Here is a 14969-nt window from a genome sequence, read left to right as displayed (position 1 = left end):
TTTCCATCAATTCCCATTTTTAAAGTGGCTGGAGTTGAGTCAGTATGTTGGCAGCGGCCGCTAAATGTTAGTGGTGGCTGTTTAACAGTCTGATGGCCTTGAGATAGAAGCTGTTTTTCAGTCTCTCGGTCCCTGCTTTGATGCACCTGTACTGACCTCGCCTTCTGGATGATAGCGGGGTGAACAGGCAGTGGCTTGGGTGGTTGTTGTCCTTGATGATCTTTATGGCCTTCCTGTGACATCGGGTGGTGTAGGTGTCCTGGAGGGCAGGTAGTTTGCCCCTGGTGATGCGTTCTGCAGACCTCACTACCCTCTGGAGAGCCTTACGGTTGTGGGCGGAGCAGTTGCCGTACCAGGCGGTGATACAGCCCGACAGGATGCTCTCGATTGTGCATCTGTAGAAGTTTGTGAGTGCTTTTGGTGACAAGCCGAATTTCTTCAGCCTCCTGAGGTTGAAGAGGCGCTGCTGCGCCTTCTTCACGACGCTGTCTGTGTGGGTGGACCAGTTCAGTTTGTCCGTGATGTGTACACCGAGGAACTTAAAACTTTCCACCTTCTCCACTACTGACCCGTCGATGTGGATAGGGGGGTGCTCCCTCTGCTGTTTCCTGAAGTCCACAATCATCTCCTTTGTTTTGTTGACGTTGAGTATGAGGTTATTTTCCTGACACCACACTCCGAGGGCCCTCACCTCCTCCCTGTAGGCCGTCTCGTCGTTGTTGGTGATCAAGCCTACCACTGTAGTGTCATCCGCAAACTTGATGATTGAGTTGGAGGCGTGCATGGCCACGCAGTCGTGGGTGAACAGGGAGTACAGGAGAGGGCTCAGAACGCACCCTTGTGGGGCCCCAGTGTTGAGGATCAGCGGGGTGGAGATGTTGTTACCTACCCTCACCACCTGGGGGCGGCCCGTCAGGAAGTCCAGGACCCAGTTGCACAGGGCGGGGTCGAGACCCAGGGTCTCGAGCTTGATGACGAGTTTGGAGGGTACTATGGTGTTAAATGCTGAGCTGTAATCGATGAACAGCATTCTCACATGGGTATTCCTCTTGTCCAGATGGGTTAGGGCAGTGTGCAGTGTGGTTGCGATTGCGTCGTCTGTGGACCTATTGGGTCGGTAAGCAAATTGGAGTGGGTCTAGGGTGTCCGGTAGGGTGGAGGTGATATGGTCCTTGACTAGTCTCTCAAAGCACTTCATGATGACGGAAGTGAGTGCTACGGGGCGGTAGTCGTTTAGCTCAGTTACCTTAGCTTTCTTGGGAACAGGAACAATGGTGGCCCTCTTGAAGCATGTGGGAACAGCAGACTGGGATAAGGATTGATTGAATATGTCCGTAAACACACCAGCCAGCTGGTCTGCGCATGCTCTGAGGACGCGGCTGGGAATGCCGTCTGGGCCTGCAGCCTTGCGAGGGTTAACACGTTTAAATGTTTTACTCACCTCGGCTGCAGTGAAGGAGAGCCCGCAGGTTTTGGTAGGGGGCCGTGTCAGTGGCACTGTATTGTCCTCAAAGCGGGCAAAAAAGTTGTTTAGCCTGTCTGGGAGCAGATTTCCTGTTGTCGACCTCTTGCCTGATATCTCGGACTACGTCATTAGCCTTTCCCCTTGCTGCAGAAATTGGTTGGTACACTTCTACAGATCTGTGCCTCTACCCATTTCTGTCTCGGAGCTCTACGGACAATTCATTCAACCTCATGGCTTGGTTTTTGCTCAGACATGCACTGTCAGTTGTGGGACCTTATATAGACAGGTGTGTGCCTTTCCAAATCATGTCCAATCAACCACAGGTGGACTCCAATCAAGTTGTAGAAACATCTCAAGGATGATCAATGGAAACAGGATGCACCCGAGCTCAATTTCGAGTCACATAGCAAAGGGTCTGAATACTTATGTAAAATAGGTACTAATGTTTTAAATTTTGTATAAATTTGCAAACATTTCTAAACCTGTTTTCGCTTCGTCATTATAGGGTATTGTTTGTAGATTGATGAGATAGATTCAATTCTAAAATGTAATCAATTTTAGAAAATGTCTGTAATGTAACGAAGTGTGAAAAAAGAGAAGGGGTCTGAATAGTTTCTGAATGCACTTTACTTGTTATAAGAACCGGAGCACATGACTTGACAAGTCGTTTACAGTTTTTGACAAATCACAAAGCAAATAAAATGTTATCACCTCACATATCATCACCCCGAATACAATCCTACAGCCTAGCCTAACCGCGCGAAAGCTAAACAGGGTTGCCAGGATTGGATGAAGCCATTTTAGGGGAGTTTGTGGGGGGGTTCATTTAATTTGGGGGAGTTTTTGGTTGGGTAAAAATGGGAGAAGGTATCGTGGGGGGATATGATGCAGGAAATATTACTATGATGGGGGATTTATTAATAAATGGGGGGCAAACACAGGAGAAGTTTACAAGTTAAATAAAAAATAAAACCCCTGGAAAGGGCGGACTGAGCTAGCAACCCTGAGGTACCATATTTACAATCTGATGCTGCGTTCAAAACAACTGGGAACTCTGAAAAAACGAGCTCTGACTGGGAAAAATTGTTTTGAACGGTCATCCAACTCGGAATTCCAACAAGATAGCTGACTTCATGATTTTACCAATTTTTCTGAGTTCCTAGTTGTCTTAAGTACCATATGTCACAGGTCAGGTTTTCTCCCTTGAGTGTACTACCCGAGGTTGCCACTGGAGAGCACCCTTGAGTTACTTCCAATATCCAGGTGACCCTGATTGGGCTTATTGGGATCACCTGCTGGATGACTATTTAGGTTCCTCTGTGGACTGGGCCAGTTGTTCAGGTCTCATGTTTTGTTCAGTGTTCTCTTGCTATGAAGAGCTTAAGTAAATATTCTGGATTTACCCTTACCTCCGTCTGCTGTGTTTCTCTGCGCTTGGGTCCGAGTTCATACTAGCATTAATGTCACACCAGAAGTCAGTCGAGTGAGAGGCTAAGTTCATTAGAGTTAACTGCACCTCAGATTGCAGCCCAAATAAATGCATCACAGAGTTCAAGTAACAGACACATCTCAACATCAACTCTTCAGAGGAGACTGCGTGAATCATGCCTTCATGGTCAAATTGCTACAAAGAAACCACTACTAAAGGACACCAAAAAGAAGAGACTTGCTTGGGCCAAGAAACACGAGCAATGGACAATAGACTGGTGGAAATCAGTCCTTTGATCCAAATTTGAGATTTTTGGTTGCAACCGCCGGGTCTTTGTGAGACGCAGAGTAGGTGAATGGATGATCTCTGCATGTGTGGTTCCCACCGTGAAGCATGGAGGAGGAGGTGTGATGGTGTGGGGGTGCTTTGTTGGTTTCATAGTTTTTATAATGTAGAAAAAATAAAGAAAAACCCTTGAATGAGTAGGTGTGTCCAAACTTTTGACTTGTACTGTACATACATACAGTATGCTACAGTAGAAACAACAACACGATATACAGAAAATAAGGCACTTATTATTTGTAAGTGTAACCGATGTGAAATGGCTAGCTAGTTCGCGGTGTGCGCGCTAATAGCCTTTCAATCGGTGAAGTCACTCGCTCTGAGACCTTGAAGTAGTTGTTCCCCTTGCTCTGCAAGAGCCGTGGCTTTTGTGGAGTGATGGGTAACGATGCTTCGTGGGAGGCATTTGTAGATGTGTGCAGAGGGTCCCTGGTTCGAGCCCAGGTAGGGGCGAGGAGAGGGACGGAAGATATACTGTTACATAAGGAAAACAACAATGAAGGCAATTAAGTCGCCAGCCAGAAAATGTGCCACGGGGAAAAAGTTAGCACAAGGTCTGTTCTGCCAAGAGATGCGCAAATGTCTGCATATTTAGATCTGGGAAACACTGGGTAAGTGCTTGGGCTCTCGTCAAAGAGAGAAGTTTGTCTGGTTCAGTTAAGCCTCAAAAATAAATTGTCCACAACAGTGAAATTGGCAACTTATTATGTGAATTAATGAGGCCGAACACAGCTCAATTCAAACTGTTGTTAGAAAATAAAACTTGTTAGAAAATAATTAGAAATTGACAAGTTTGGTTTGAGGGCAGCACAGGTTAACTGTCCTGTTGCATAACAATCACATTTTGGAACAGTAATTGCATTCTCACATCACATGCATTAAAAAAAAAACTAATGCTGGGGCAACCGTTAGATATATTTGGAACTCATGTGTGAAAAGATTACGGTAAAGGTTCAAGTTTGTAATAGGCTTAATACAAAAATATCAAAACAACGTTCTATGGCTAGCGCTCACTGTTGCCCCTATTGGCCGGATTTCACGTCATCTCGGATGTCCTCAGACATGGATGATGGATGTCTAATACTGACTTGTATCACGGGTGACCTGGCTGCAAAATGAGCAGAGATGCTCCTCTGGGTATAACTCTGTAGATTTGGAAACTAGAAGTGCTCTTGAGTAGAATGGACCCCCATTTATTGCGACAAAACATAGGCTACACAACAATTGTGTAAGGTGCAATATGTATGTCCAATATGAAGAAAAAAAAATGGATTTAAGAGGATTTGCCACAATAACCAATGTTCTATTATTTTCGCACTAATTATTAATTTACTCAGGAAGGGTATCTTATTCTGAAGGATTCCAAAAATCCGCGACCCGGAAGTACTTAGTTATTCTTGCCCGTTTGACAGCGGTGTAAGGAAGCGCTGACCCAAATAGTGAACAGCGAGCAACGACGACGTATCCTAGCTCAAAGACAGAAACCGAAACATTTAATACGACGATTGGTGAGTATGATTTTCGGCTCTCATACGATAATACAGTGGCGTGACAGGCACGATAAACTGCATGCATTCGATCAGTGTTTGGGCTAATGACACCAGGTTCCAAAGCAACACCAGTATAAACAGCTGGTGGCTGGACGGGGTGATCATTCCAGGATTATACCGAGATATATGGCATTTTACACCTGTCATGTTGAATATCAATAACATATGTATTTAAGCATGATTATAATGGTAGAATGCCATAAATCATTGTCAGTGTGTCCACTGCGCAACCTTGCCTACTGATGTCGACTTTGAGGAAGGGTTTTAGAGATGATTAGCTTGCTTAGCCTATGGCTATGTTCAGCTTATAAAAATAAAATAAAAACTTGGCTAGCTTAGTTATGCGTCACAAATCTAGGCTACTCATGCATCTTCATGATTATTATCATTTGTTTTTAATTTGCAGGGTTTCAAATGGAAATGTCAATTAAATATCTGAATGTGTCTTCATTTGAAACGAGGCAGTGCCAAAGACAGGGGACATTCAGTAATCCGAGAAAGTGCTCCTCTGAACTGTTTGTCTACAGCAGCCAACAGAGGATTTACTAGTGTGTTTTTGATTAGCCTTGCTGAGAGAATGGGAGGTGGAAGAGGAAGAAAAAGTCGGGGAAACCTTTCTCGGATCTGAAGTTTACCATCGCAGAGATCATTGTCTGCATTTTTTTTTAAATGGAACTTGCTTCTAAAAAACGGTGACGGTGGTGGCATCCCAGTGACCGCGTCACATGGCAGAGCGAGAGCAGTTATGCGGGCACAGTTATGCGGGCACCACGTCACGACTGGTCTCAAGCCACCGCGCTGCCAAAATGCAAATGCGGTTATAATTTAGAATAACTGACAGCCAAGTGTTTTTTTTTAAACTTTCACCTGTTTGTCTTATATGAAAGGAACTTAAATTAACAGGAAACAAAGCCAATTGTACTTCTAAACGCCGTAAACAACTTCTTAAAGCCAGGCTTTTGTGACATCCGTCATTGCAGTCGGCTTCTTTATCAGGATAACGTTACAGCAGTTGATAAGACTGAGGCGGATGGAAGTGTGGCATGATCTGCGTGCTGGAATGCGGATACTACTAGGAATTGACCTATATCATGCAGGTTTGTTTGTCATGGTTAGTAAGTGGACGCTTAATATTAAATGACTTAATAGCTCAGCAGTTGCCAAATACTCTCACTTAGATAATTAGTCAGAAACGGCTGTGAATGTGAGAGCCTATGTCCAATGCCATGGCAATGCACTCTACTCCAACCTGAACAAAATGTTCTCATGCTGATCTGTTTAGTGCAAGAACTTTCTGAGGAATTGTGAAGTTAAAAATAGTTGTAAGTCGCTCTGGATAAGAGCGTCTGCTAAATGACTTAAATGTAAATGTAAATGTAGTAGATTTTCAGCATGTGGCAAGCATTCCGCCTTCTGTAATTCTATAGTAGTATAATAGATATAATTCTACACAGCTTTCAATTGCTGGAATGAATCCATTCTCATAAGGCAAACGTTTTCAGTCCCACCAGGCAAACCTGTGGGACCAACTGTTGCTGCCATGTTATTCTGGTATACTTGTTATTGTGTCTCAAGCTAAGCTTTGTACTTACTAGGAGAAGGCCACAATAAGTGCTGGAACTCACTTCCAAAGCAAAAAGATGGGTATGAAAATGCTGTGTTATTTTGGTCAGATAAGACAGCGCCGTCTTAAAGCTGCAGCTGAACGTTTTGAGGATGCTCGTACTTTTGTGTCAACTACCGTTAAGTCGTTGTCTATCTTAACTTATCTGAAATGCACTTTCCTGTCAGCTCATTTGAAATTCGGTGGACTCCAGAAAGACTTCCTACTGTAGTTGGGCAATTCCACGATAGTGGAATTTCGCTGAGACTAAGATCTTTCACTTAAAATGTATGCCAAACCAAAACCATTGATTTCGAAGTTTAACAAACCACACAACTCTATGCACAAGGACAACTTTTATCAATTTACACTGAACATTTTACAAAAACACATTCTGGAAGAACTGTGCAGATGCAAAGTTTGGTAACAGAATTTCAATAAAATCTTCCTCTGTTTTTTATGACTACATTAAGTGAAGTGGATTTACACCCGGTAACAGAATTGCGGTAATGGAATTTCATCATGGGTCCCATATCTGGGCAACACAGAAATGCATAATTATGGGTGTGAATATCATTCTCTTCATGGTGATGAATCCTGAATAGGTACACAAAGGTATAAATATGAAATATCCTCCTTTGCATATTTGACTATTATTCTACCACTGGCTATTATTTGAATGATCATAGACGACTATGTTTTTCAAGTTTGGACATCAAAGTTCAGCTCGGTAGAATATAGAGCAGGGGTCTTAAACCTTTTTTCCCCCCCAGGGACCCCCGCCCAGGCAACCCAGGGACCCCCTTCCAGGCAAACCGGCAACCCAGGGACCCCCATCATACGTTAGAAAAATAATTTTTAGCAGGTGAATGATAATGGCAAGGAGAAGTAATCAACAATTAAAAAATAAATCGATTTGGTAGATCATTTTTCATTATTTTGAACTCCCCACATTAGGATTGGAAGAGGAAGTGTAAACTCTAACATTGGCTAGAAGGTTACTCCAAACACATTTTCACATTCTAAGAACAGCTGTTTTGGTTAGCCATGTGTTGTCAAAAATTCATGTTTAAGTCAAGAAAACATGTCGGCAGCCAGTAGAACTTGCCACACTGGGTGATTTTTCAAAACCTATGTCAGATACTCCAGTGAGTGTAATTTGCTCAATATTAGGAGTTGAGAAACAAAGTTATTATAAGATTCTCCTCTTCTGCTGTAGGTATGTTGTGATATCAAACAAATCAGGTATGTCATTTTTCTATTAATAGTAAACGATTATTTACTTAACCAACAGTAGCATATTTCTGTCCTGCTAATGCTGTTTTTTATGGTCTCCGCTCAAGTTCCCTGCAGCTAATCTGTGCGTATGGTCACTAGAGATGGCTTGAGCTGACAAAGGAGTTAGACTGCATTACATAGGCAAGATGTGGTGGGTGTAACTGAGATAGAGATAGCCAGGAGGAGTTTAGAACAATTCCTCATTGTCTCTAAATAATCCTTGCACTTGGGAAACTAAGCCAGGTAGGGGTTAAGACAATACCCACGTGCAGGTAACGACAGGATGAACCCAGAGTGGCTTATGATGCTCCTTGGTCAGCATGAGAGGGGATTGAACCAACCATGGCTGAGCATTGTTAGTGTCAGCTATATATAGTACTCTGCATTTGTGTAAAGGTTAGGTTACTCGGTCCAACACTCAAGGGTGGGGGGTCGACCAGCCTCATTATTGCAATAATTAATCGAAATCAAATAAAGATGATTGTTTGAAGAAATGACCAAATCTCTCTCAGTACTGAATTAACACGACAATGTAATTAAATATCTGTTTATTCTGTTGCTGGTGATATTCATAAAAACATTGCAAAAATATATTTTTGCGGACCCACTGCAGTACCTCTGCGAAACCCCTAGGGTGGCGTGGACCCCCGGTTGAATACCCCTGCAGCAGAGTACAGTATTTGGTCATGGAATTTCAAGGCACAGAGCAATGTTTTTTAAATATACGTTTTGTTAGTGGTCTTCAACATTAATGTGTTTCGACGTATTTCTAATACCTTTTTTTAAAGCGGCAATCAGCAGTTGAAACAATAACAAAGCATTTTCCACGCCCCTGTTTCTGTAAAAAGTTGAGGGGTGGGGCTGGAGAAATGTAACCCCACTCAAATTCATAGACAGAGGTATGTATGGATGGATGCAGAGGTAAGGACTGACCATCCATGTTATCAAAATTATAGTTTTAACCTTGTTTTGAGTCAGTGTTTGCTTACATTTACTTTGTTTACAAACAGCTCGTACCCCTGCACATTGATCTGGTACTCCCCGTATACAGCTTCATTCTTGTGTATTTTATTCCTCTTGTGCTAACATTATTATCTAAGTCTGCGTCGTTGGGAAGGGCTCGTGAGCTCAAAAACTAGCATTTCACGGTAAAGTCTACACCTGTTTTATTCACATTTACATTTTACATTTAAGTCATTTAGCAGACGCTCTTATCCAGAGCGACTTACACTGCATGTGACAAACATATTTCATTTGTAAAACAAGCTTATATTTTGGGTTCTGGTGGAGTACAGTTGAACGAAGCTCATGAGGCATTTGTGATGTGTTCTTTAAGAATCAATGGGTACATGTCATTTATTTAGAAATCCCAAATTATATGTAGCAACTTTTTAAATAAAATCCTTTGCATATTCCTAATTTTTAGGATGGAAAATGGTTGAAAAATGTATTTATGCCTTAATTTCTCAGAAATATAGACTCTTAGCTTTCATTTGACACCCAGTTTGATATGCTCCTATGAACTTCACATGTTGCTGCTCATGTTTTTTTTTACATGGGTCCTTTTACATGGAAATTACCAATTACAAAAATCAAATGTTATTGGTCACATACACATGGTTTGCAGATGTTAATGCGAGTGTAGCGAAATGCTTGTGCTTCTAGTTCCCGACAGTGCAGTAATATCTAACAAGTAATCTAACAATTCCACAACTACCTAATACACACAAATCTAAAGGGATGGAATAAGCATATGTATGTGTAAATATATGGATAACCGAGCGGCATAGGCAAGATGCAAAAAAAGAAACGTCCTCTCACTGTCAACTGCGTTTATTTTCAGCAAACTTAACATGTGCAAATATTTGTATGAACATAACAAGATTCAACAACTGAGACATAAACTGAACAAGTTCCACAGACATGTGATTAACAGAAATGTAATAATGTGTCCCTGAACAAAGGGAGGGGGTCAAAATCAAAAGTAACAGTCAGTATCTGGTGTGGCCACCATTAAGTACAGTAATCCCTCGTTTATCGCGGGGGTTACGTTCCGAAAATGACCCGCGATAAGTGAAATCCGCGAAATAGAAAACTTTTTTTTTTTTTACAATTAGCAACTATTACATGTATACAAATACAGTGACTCACGTGTAGGCCGTTTCACTGCTCTTCAGACTGGGCCGCTGCATCCTGACTGCGCTCTGCAGTGTTCTCTTCTTCTGAAGCCCGCGGTGCAGGTGTGTTTGTTCGGGAGAAGAACATAGTGATAGGCAGCTGTTGTCGCTCTTTTTTCTTCTTTGCAAAAAGATCCTTGTACACCGACATGCCACCATCGATTACGTTGGAGAACTGTAATGAACGGCTCATCAAAGGGTCCCATTCCTCAGCTACTCGCTTAAGTTCAGTGGCCATTCGCACCATGGTTGCTAAGCGACCAAGCGTTAGTCCTTCCTTCCTTCCTGGCCAACTTAATGTAAATTTGCCAAGCTGTTTTATGTACGTACACATAACTGCACGAGACGACAAAATGATAGCACAATTCGTAGCATGTTTTGATACAAGAAGCGGGAGTGAGTTTTTAGCGAATCAGAATGCAGAGCACAATGCACCAAAAAAAAAAAAAAAATGCATTATGAAAATCCGCGAAATAGCGAATCCGCGATAAGTGAACCGCGAAGTGGCGAGGGATCACTGTACTGCAGTGCATCTCCTCCTCATGGACTGCACCAGATTTTCCAGTTCTTGCTGTGAGATGTTACCCCACTCTTCCACCAAGGCCCCTGCAAGTTCCCGGACATTTCTGGGGGGGAATGGCCCTAGCCCTCACCCTCCGATCCAACAGGTCCCAGACGTGCTCAATGGGATTGAGATCCGGGCTCTTCGCTGGCCATGGCAGAACACTGACATTCCTGTCTTGCAGGAAATCACGCACAGAATGAGCAGTATGGCTGGTGGCATTGTCATGCTGGAGGGTCATCTCAGGATGAGCCTGCAGGAAGGGTACCACATGAGGGAGGAGGATGTCTTCCCTGTAACGCATAGCGTTGAGATTGACTGCAATGACAACAAGCTCAGTCCGATGATGCTGTGACACATCTCCCCAGACAATGACGGACCCTCCACCTCCAAATCAATCCCTGTCCAGATTACAGGCCTCGGTGTAACGCTCATTCCTTCGACGATGAACGCGAATCTGACCATCACCCCTGGTTAGACAAAAACGCGACTCGTCAGTGAAGAGCACTTTTTGCCTGTCCTGTCTGGTCCAGCGACGGTGGGTTTGTGCCCATAGGCAACGTTGTTGCCGGTGATGTCTGGTGAGGACCTGCCTTACGACATGCCTACAAGCCCTCAGTCCAGCCTCTCTCAGCCTATTGCGGACAGTCTGAGCGCTGATGGAGGGATTGTGCATTTCTGGTGTAACTCGGGCAGTTGTTGTTGCCATCCTGTACCTGTCCCGCAGGTGTGATGTACCGATCCTGTGCAGGTGTTGTTAAACGTGGTCTGCCACTGCAAGGACGATCAGCTGTGTCTCCCTGTAGCGCTGTCTTAGGCGTCTCACAGTACGGACATTGCAATTTATTGCCCTGGCCACCTGCAGTCCTCGTGCCTCCTTGCAGCATGCCAAAGGCACATTCACGCAGATGAACAGGGACCCTGGGCATCTTTCTTTTGGTGTTTTCAGAGTCAGTAGAAAGGCCTCTTTAGTGTCCTAAGTTTTCATAACTGTGACCTTATTGCCTACCGTCTGTAAACTGCTAGTGTCTTAATGACCATTCCACAGGTGTATGTTCATTAATTTTTTGGTTCATCTAACAAGCATGGGAGACGGTGTTTAAACCCTTTACAATGAAGATCTGTGAAGTTATTTGGATTTTTACTAATTCTCTTTGAAAGACACAGGGTCCTGAAAAGGGACATTTCTTTTTTGTTTTCAGCTTAAGTACTAATAACCAATATAAAATGCAGTCTCACCATTTACAATAAACAGTGTTCGGATGAAGAGTGCATGAAACTGAAAGCTTATGCCAGTGGGTGAATAGTTGACATATAGAAATAACACAGACAACACCTGTCATTCAAATATTTAACAATGCTCATTAGTCTCTTTAAAGAGAATTTCTGTTAAACCAAAGCCTGTTACAAGTGCTTATAGAACAGCCGCTCGTTACTACATTCTAAAACATCTCAGGTGAAACCTCTCCCCCACCCCCCACCCCCCCTTCCTCCGCCAGGTTGCTCTCTAGTCTGCCAGGGCCAGGGGGAGTGTCATGTTGAAGCTGCTCTTCCACAAAGTGCTGGTGTTGACCTGTCTTCACCATTCACCTCACTGTACCTCCCTTCCAAAGTAAGCTAACTCCAGCTGCTCTCAGTCTCCACCCTCTTCCACCACTTGGCCCGGAGAAAGGTAAATCTACTGTACTATAAAATCGTATGTGACCTTAACGCACCCAATTGTATTTGATCACCTGCTGTGCTGTCTGACTCATTCATGTCTGGAAATGATGCAATGTGTACAATAGTCTTAGCTAGGATTGACATTAAGGGTTGTTGCATTGCTTGGGGTAAGTGAACAGAGCAGTCACACAAGTTGAGCCTGCTCTAAGGTTGTCCTTTTGAGCAGGTGGTGAAACAATACATGTGAAAACCACCGACCAAGAATTCCAGTAGCTTAAACTCATCTTTCTGGTTTCTCCCCATTGTTTAAGTAAAAGACGGACAATTTATGCCATCGGAGCCTGCTCTGAGATTCTGTTTACTGAAAACAACCAAATATAAAGAATTTCAGTACTGATCTTTCTGATTCCTCCGCCATGTTCAGGCAATGTATGGCACTTCTGCGTGGAAATAGCCAATCTACATTTTTGTGCAAATGATCATAATCTTCGGGGCAGCCCAAAGAGACTTCTGACTTGGCCGATGGGCAAAGTGCCGTTCAGACTTGAAACGTCAATCCCTTCATAGCGCCGCCTTTGTGCTGGTGTTGAATTACATCAAGGTAGTGTGATGTTATAGCCTGGAAATCTAGACTGAAGCATGCTACGCTTTACTATTGTTTCACTGTTGAGCGGCAATTCAGTCTGGATTTACAGGCTAGTAATGTTACACAATCCTGACAACTGTTTCTGTTCTGTCCAGGTCTTTGGTCCTCCTGGAGAATGTCCTATGCATATCAGAACCTGTTCAGCTGGAGTCGACCTCGATTGACACGACCGCATCATCTCCTCTTCCTGTTACTGGGCTTCTTGTGCTACTTAGTTCCTCCCACAGGTAAAATGCGCCAATACATTTCTCTGGAAATATTCACGGTGTCATGGTTGTCCAAGATGTAAGAAGGAATGAGATATATTCATTGTTTTGTTGTACTTACCATACACTTTATTGAATCGAAGACATTAAAACATGAATACAATTGTCTAACATTAGATGCTTGCCTTTATTACTTTGGGTGTGTCTTACACCTTGGCACATCTTTACTTTGTGTGTATCTTTACTTTCTGTGTTTATCGGGTTGTTAGTAATTGTTTATACTGTCTGTTGGTTCTGAGGCGTGTATGCATGTTTCGGTGGTGGCTCACTCCGAATGGCTGTTTTTACAGTGTGGATGCCACAAGGCATGGTGAGTTACAATGTAGGCCGGACAATCGGTCCTCTGTGAGTCAGTGTCGCTCGGGTAGGAGGGGAATGACTAAACGGAGGCGAAAGGCTCCATTCTCTAAAAGAAAGCAAAGGGGCCCAATCGCTGCAAGCAGTGTTACACAGAGTTTAGGTTACACCCGCATCCCATAATATTCAGCTCCGGAGCTATGGCAACAATAGCCATGGAAACAGCTGCGCTGTCAGTGAGTGTCTGAGTTGGTGATGGTTGGTGCCATGTCTTGTCTAGAGACACTCATCCTGCCTTTTTTTGATTATGTTCTTGAAGCCCTGATGATAGGACGTTTGACCGTGGTGATAATAAAGCCTAATCAACGTCTTGTTTTGTCAGGGAAAGGCCTCTTTTCCCTTTACCGCTGTGACTTGATTGAACAGTTGAGCTTCAGGCATGTCTGGAGCGTTACTGTATGTTAAGAGATTGCATTTGCGAGGTACATATGGCTATAGAGAGATGACATAGAAGGCTAAAGCTTGTTACAAGTTGAAAAGGGTCATTCATGTCAATGACATAACATCTATGCCCTAAATCAGTAGGGTGCAAAACCAGGGTCGGCTGCTTTTCTCATCTGCCTAGCACATTAATGTCTGGTTGCTCTCAGACTGCACACACCTGGCTTCCCAGAGCTAAGAAAGAAGGATCTCAAATCTAAACATTCAGGGCGCTAATCAAGGTTCCCTCTTTCTTTTAGCACTGAGACAAATTTCCGGTCTGCTGAGCGCAAACTTTAACATTGTGAAAATTCGGTGCAACTTCCAGCATGCGTTTACTGTGAACACTGAGGCTGTACACTCTAAGTTACCGTTTTAACACTGGCCATGTAGGTTACTGTGGCGATTTGATCATAAAAGAGACCTACCAGTGTGGCCTACCATCAAAAACAATGGAGAAAATGCATCCCATAATATTTTAACATGGAAATAACTATTCTATCTTTCAGTCTACAGTAGCAACCAGCAGCCAATATATTGTGTTCGGTGTAGGCCTACATTCCATTCCATGAGACTTTTGAAAATAACATCCAGGGTTTGACATTAACCTGTTTATCCACTTGTCCTTCAGACAAGAAGGTGACTGAAAATGTTGATGTGTTTGATGCAAGAAACCACTTTACAAAATAAAATGTATTATTATTCCCATACCATTATTATAGAGAATCAGACAAATTATGCTAGTCTCTGCCTATTGGCTACTTTGCTTATTTAAGCCTGTCTCAAAATACAACAGTGCCCCTTTAAAACTTCTTGTCAATATGGGGGCGCTGTTTTCACTTTGTAAAAATTCATTCCCAAATTAAACTGCCTCGTACTCAATTCTTGCTCGTACAATATGCATATTATTATTACTATTGGATAGAAAACACTCTCTAGTTTCTAAAACCGTTTGAATTATATCTGTGAGTAAAACAGAACTCAAGTTGCAGCTAACTTCCTGTCAGGAAGTGATAAATCTGAAATCGATGCTCTGTTCCAGGGTCAGTTTATTAAATTGCATGTGATCTATGAGTCGACATGCACTGCATACGATTTCCCCTAGATGTCAGTAAGCAGTGAGAATTGGAATTGTGTTGCTAGGCAGATCTGAGGCCATATAAAGGCTCATGGAACCGGGGGTGCACTCTTTTCAACGTTCGTCATGGCGCA

The 14969-nt window shown here is 43.1% G+C and overlaps 1 protein-coding gene across 2 annotated transcripts in view; it reads left to right on the top strand.

The window, feature by feature from the left end:
• Positions 1-4610: 4610 nt before the first annotated feature.
• The window catches only part of LOC139559037 (dyslexia-associated protein KIAA0319-like protein), a 33240-nt gene continuing 22881 nt past the window's right edge, over positions 4611-14969 (top strand). Inside the window, exons 1-3 of one of the 2 annotated variants that reach the window (XM_071374670.1) lie at positions 4611-4744; positions 11906-12078; positions 12810-12941. In XM_071374670.1, the coding sequence (XP_071230771.1) occupies positions 12830-12941 (112 nt within the window). In that variant the 5' untranslated portion in view covers positions 4611-4744; positions 11906-12078; positions 12810-12829. The remainder of the gene's footprint in view (positions 4745-11905; positions 12079-12809; positions 12942-14969) is intronic. The other variant, XM_071374671.1, reaches the window with a different exon arrangement.

The sequence above is a fragment of the Salvelinus alpinus genome, chromosome 29 (assembly GCF_045679555.1).
Source record: "Salvelinus alpinus chromosome 29, SLU_Salpinus.1, whole genome shotgun sequence".
NCBI lineage: Eukaryota > Metazoa > Chordata > Actinopteri > Salmoniformes > Salmonidae > Salvelinus > Salvelinus alpinus.
This window is presented reverse-complemented; position numbering and strand designations above follow the sequence as displayed.